Raw genomic sequence first — 5,825 nt, forward strand, 5'->3', positions numbered from 1 at the left:
GCAAACAATTTAAATCCATGATACATTAATTTATTACAGTTATACACAAAAAAACATACAAACAAAAACAGGTAATCTTTCCATTATTTCTCCAACAGTTACATACAGTAAAAAAAAATTCCAGTTTCTCAGTTGGAAAAAATGATATACAAGATGATCATATTCAGTATTATTTGTGAAAGTGTGTGTTTGATTTGGGTTTGATCTTCAGGGTCTTGATGTGTCCTCTACACCTCACTCTGACACTGAGCCACGCCCACGAGTTTGATCCGAACCTGTTGAATCTGAAGGACTCTGAAAAGGTGTGCGCCCACACACACAAACACACACACACACACACACACACACACACACACACACACACACACACACACACACACACACACATACACACACACACACACACACACACACACACACACACACACACACACACACACACACACACACACACACAGGCCCAGGATAAATATGTTTGGTACAAAACTCATGACATGTTTAGCAATTCCTCCTCCTAATTCAAAGTGCTCACAGCTGCAGCTGTACGGCAGCTGTATATAGCACTATCAGGTCTCCACTTATGATTCAAACCTGAGCTAAAACCAGAACAGACATATAGACTGGATGTAAGTCCTGCTGTGGGCTGATGAGCTGATTCTACAGGGATGTGAGGCGGTAATTCTCAATGGAAGGGTTCCAGAATAATGCCTTTCTAGGTGAGCAGGATGTCTTCATTCTCTGCCTCTTTCTAAAGACATTTCGTGGATCCTGATCTCTGACCTCAAACATTTGTTTTAAAAGCCAGGTTTCCTACATCACACTTCAATCAGAGGCAGTTGCAGCTTCCGTCTGCACCTCACTGCCTCCATTGTTGAGGAAATTGCACTCTTCTGCTATTATCGATAGTGGTGCAGTCTTTTTGTACCTGTAATAGTCGAGCACTTTGACAAAAGCTACATGGAGTAAATCCACATCAAAACGGGAGGTGAAGGAGTTACTCATATTATCTACTTCTGTAAAAGAAGAAATACTACACATGTAAAAGTCATGCACTCAAATATTTACTTCAGTAAATTGTTGGCACCAACTTACAGGTAAAGCTTCTAAAGGGGAGGATTTCCTGTTGTGCATAATTACTTATTAAGAATATCGTTTTCAATTATAGAATCATAACTGATGAAAAAAGGTACAGTGTCTTTTTACTTTTTACATTTTACAACTGCTGGAGATTGTGAATTTTACCCCCAAGGGATTAATAGAATTTAAGATAAAGACATAATGATATCAGAGATTAAGTGTAGATTATATGTTTTATTATCTCCAAAATCTGTAAAGGACCTCAGTGATAAAAATAAAATAAAGTCAAAGAGTGCAAAGTGAAACATTTGACTGATATGAAGTGGAGAACATGAAAGTAGCCTACAAAGTGACAGAAAATCAAAATATTTCAATAAAGTACCATACATGTACCATTTGTACATAATTACAGTACCTGGGTAATTGTACTTTGTTAGGCTTCAGCATATACATTCATTAAATTACTTTTAAATTTGTTTTTCACAAGTTAAAATGCAGTGTGTATGTGTGTGTGTGTGTGTGTGTGTGTGTGTGTGTGTGTGTGTTGTTAAGATATTTTGTGGCAAATTCACTTTAGCATGTAAAAATGTCAATGTGTGTTATATTCTTATAGCCTATAATAAGGTTTAGAAGGCTACAGGTAAGGATAAGAGGATTTACACAAGTTCAATAAAAAAAGTTAAAATTCACATATAATTTATAGGTAGGCTTTAAAAAGACAACCAGCTGTGCTGTCTATAAAAAATAAAACACTAAACACAGTTGCATTGGACATGTGGATCATGAAAAGGTGTGAATATTGGGTTAAAAATAAGCCTATTAAAAATAGATTGATAGATTCTGTAAAATCAGGAGTATTATAATAAAGTAATACCTAGTGTCACAATATATTATTATGCATAAGATTGATCTAATGTAGCATTTAACTAGCCTGTTTCTGATCATGATATATAAAAAATGATCCAGCAGTGATATTAGTTAAACATAATATGATTGTGTTTATGTGTATTGGTCACTTACTGTCAGTTATAAGAGAGTGTACCGCGGTCACGTGTCTCCGCCCCAGGCCGTGACTCCTGGACAGCACGCAGTCCAGATAAAGGTCCCAGAAGACCCGAGCCAGGTCCCAGAACAGAGCCGTGTGTCTGCTGTTGTCTGACGTCCTGAGGGTCACCATCAGGTCCCAGAAGGCGGGCACCGTGTCAGCGATCCTCGGGGAGCGCATCTCCAGCAGCAGAGCCGAGGAAGAGTCCCAGCACTGCGGGTTCGCCCGGGGGACCGTCAAGGGGTCCACCTGAGCCACCTGAGCCCCTTTCTGACCATGCAGCGGGACGGCACGCGCACAACTCAGCACAAACACTATAAGCAGGTGTATGTTGAGGAGTACCGGGGCCATCTGCAGAGGACACAACACAGGCCAGCTGTTTCTGATATTGAGCAGCAAATCAAGTCATTTGGTAGTTCAATTAACATTTAAAGTAAATGCATCCGGATGTAAAAAAAAACCCCACCCAGCTCCATTATTAAGGCAAAAAAACAACAACAATGAATATAATTAGCCCTACAATCAATACGTTTTGCACACCAAAAGAAGCATAAAACCCTTAAAACTGGAGAAAAAAAAAAAAAAAGCATCAAATATGAAGAATAGTCTATTTAAAGAAAAAGCATTATTAAAGAGCAAGGAGACTACTTTGATGAGAAATTGTACTTACCACTAAAGCTTGGACTTACAAGACTATGTTGAATGAAGTTTGGTAAGATGTGTTGGGTCCTAAGTGACGTCAGTGCCTCCCTCCTTTGCGAGCAGCTTTAGTCGACGTCTTCTCACGTTAATAATGCATTAGTAGCCTTTCATTCCTTCCAATAGTCTTCTTTAAAACACTTGTGATCATATGCAGGTGATTGCCTTAGTTACAGGATATATAACTGTAATGTCCATGTTGTCCTGTATTATTATCTCATTACTTAAAACACTTAAAACACATTTTTAATAACTCAAAGGTGCAACATTTGAATGCGCAAATGATCTACTGAATTTCCCCTTTAAATTGTGCAGATGTTTTATCACTGTATGGCTCATAAGAGATCTGTATAGTTTAAAGTAACTCTTGCAGAGGTTTATTATCATATTTAATACTTTATGAAAATGTGATTGAATTAGAGTTAGTTATAGCTACAAAAAAAGGATACTGTCCAACTAAAGACACATAATCTTACTTCATAACCAGCCTTTACAGCTGCTACAATAATGTCTGACCCTGCTTTTGGTTAACTTGACCTAAGGAAACGCTCCAGTTTTTTACCCCATAGTTACTAAATAAAATGTACATATGGTTCTGCAGAGTATGTTTTTATTCATTTTAACGGTTTGAAAAATCGAATAATTACTGTGTTGATTATTTTCTCTCTAAATTAGTTGATCAATTTCTTCAAGGAAACATAAAATAGTCAAGGAAACATAAGCAATGTGAGAAACTTGAGTGGTTTGGCTGCCTGTAAAAACAAGCTCATTCTTGAACTGGTGTTTAAGGGAGTGCTTACATTTATGTGCTTTTACTGAAATGTCACACGCATACCTCAAACGTAATTACTTGCGCAGTGAGGGGCCAACACTAAATGTACTGGGTGAGTTTCTTACTTAGTCATTCATCCTTCTGATAATGCAAAGACGCAGACTTTAAGACAATTTCCGCTGCTAGGCCTAAATTATAACTTTAAATGAATACCATTTTCATATTTCACATTTCAACACAAAATGTGATGTTAAGTTGCTCCTAGACAGGAAGAGAGGACACCATTTATTACAATTAAATGGGAATCATTGTGTTATGAGCATGTGCGTCATGAAAGAAAAACAGATCCACAAAGATTTATTTTTCCCCATTCAATCCTCATCCTGTCTCACAGTTGAGTGATTCCTAACCTAGCTTGGTAGACTTTTGCTCCAGGGGTACTTCAGGTGGCAGAACTCAGCTAAGCTAGCCATCACTTGTAACTCTTGACAAATTGGCATTTTTTTACTCAATCTGTTTTCTCTGTGTTTCATTTCAATATGCCTCTTGGTATCCATCAGTCAAATCATCAATCACAGAAACCAGCCAACGGGCTAACAGTAAGATCAGCGTCAAACATGGAAGCAGGGTTAAAAAGCTAGCCGAGCTCTTAAAGGTAGAGTCCGGAGGTTTTTCCTTAAAAATGAAAAAAAAAAAAAAAAACTTGTGCAAAAGTTCAATCATCACTTATGGGTCTCCATGTGATGGCGCCTGCAGAGATCCTGTCCTCTGCCTATATTTGAATCTTTTGTTTCGGTTAACTTGAGACGTTTCTTGTGGAGAGCTGGTGTGTTTCCCCTAGCCAATGACAAAGTGCGGACTGGATACAATTCAGGGATTGGATGCGGTTCAAATTGGTGAATATGACTGAAATAGATGTAGCAGCAAATAAGAGAAAATATAATCATAGTGAGGTGAATCACCAAAAGGATAAAGCTTGTTCTAAAACAAGGGTGTCCTTCAGCTGTGGACATGGAGTTGGTGCTGCTTTCTGTTGGACAGGCAGGGGCCAAACACAGACTGTTAGTTTGTGCTAGCTTGCTTATGTGATAGCATAAAATAGATTATGTTAGTCTAGCATATTGTTTTCATGTGGTTTGTGTTAATTTCCTGTTTTGTTTTGTAGTCTGGTGCTTTTGTATCATATTACTTCCTGCCATTGTTCTGTTTCCCACCTTCCGTCCCAACACCTGTGTCTCATCTGCATAATATACAGCTGTGTTTCCACCAGCTCTCTGCTGTCATTGTCTCCTTTGTGTCTTCATGCTTTCCAGCCTTATTTCCCTTGTGTTTGCTTGCCAGGTTTTGAACCTTGTGTGGGTCTTTGGATTTTGTGGAATTGCCCTTATTGGATTTTTCCGTATTTTTTTTCTCTCTCTGTGTGTGACCTACAAACACTTAAGTAAAGAGCTTTTTCTCACAAACTGTTTTTAGTGTCCTGGACAATCCCCTGTGTCTGAGTCTGGTTTTGAATTGTTACAGCTAAATTATCCATTAGAACAAATGTAAAATTCTCAGGTAGCTTGCAGTGTACAAGCAGTAAATGTACATTAAGTCCTGCAGTGGGTGTGTGCTTCGGCCCAGATTGAATTTTGTGTTAACATGCTGCAACCAACATTTCTACTGACTCTAAAGTCTTAAAAATGTTAAGAAATCCACCTACCTGCCCATCTCTAAACTGAAAAAAAAAAAAAAATATATATATATATATATATATATACATACATACATACATATATATATATACATTTACATACATACATACATATATATATATATATATATATATACCTTGTTCAAACTAACTGTAATTTGTGGTTTAACAAGAGGTTATGTGCTTGACGGTTATGTATCAATCATATGACTTAGTGCTAACTATAAAAAACTGTACTTTCTCTCAGTTAAGTGTCCAGGAAGAGACCATCAAACACATTGAATTAAGTTAACTAAATTTTTTGTACTTGATAAAATAATTTGTGAATGAAATGTTAATGTTAGAATAAACCCAAAAGGATTAAAGCCTCAAGAAAATAAATTGACCTCACCATTGATATGTGATGAAGCACTATAGAGTGGTCTATAACATTATTAATAGTTGACTACATTTATGAATTTGTTTGTTTTCAGATAGAAAAAAGCAGAGATGACCTCTTCAGTAATATTTTGTCAAGGAAAATCAAAAAGACGCTAAGA

The 5,825-nt window shown here is 37.1% G+C and overlaps 1 protein-coding gene across 1 annotated transcript; it reads right to left on the bottom strand.

The window, feature by feature from the left end:
• Nucleotides 1-21: 21 nt before the first annotated feature.
• On the bottom strand, nt 22-2,932 carry LOC109984333 (protein FAM237A). Its single transcript, XM_020634435.2, has 2 exons — nt 2,098-2,932; nt 22-294 (listed from the first exon to the last, which is right to left on the bottom strand). The coding sequence occupies exons 1-2, from the start codon at nt 2,471-2,473 to the stop codon at nt 170-172; spliced, it is 501 nt and encodes a 166-aa protein (XP_020490091.2). The 5' UTR covers nt 2,474-2,932; the 3' UTR covers nt 22-169.
• Between the last annotated feature and the right edge of the window lie 2,893 nt (nt 2,933-5,825).

This window comes from Labrus bergylta, chromosome 13 (genome assembly GCF_963930695.1).
Source record: "Labrus bergylta chromosome 13, fLabBer1.1, whole genome shotgun sequence".
Lineage (NCBI taxonomy): Eukaryota > Metazoa > Chordata > Actinopteri > Labriformes > Labridae > Labrus > Labrus bergylta.

Excerpts from the sequence above, each read along its gene's own strand:
- LOC109984333 (XM_020634435.2), bottom strand. The coding sequence starts at position 2,473 with ATGGCCCCGGTACTCCTCAACATACACCTGCTTATAGTGTTTGTGCTG. Across the intron at positions 295-2,097 it reads ACACTCTCTTATAACTGACA|AGTCCTTCAGATTCAACAGG; the intron begins GTAAGTGACCAA and ends ACACCTTTTCAG.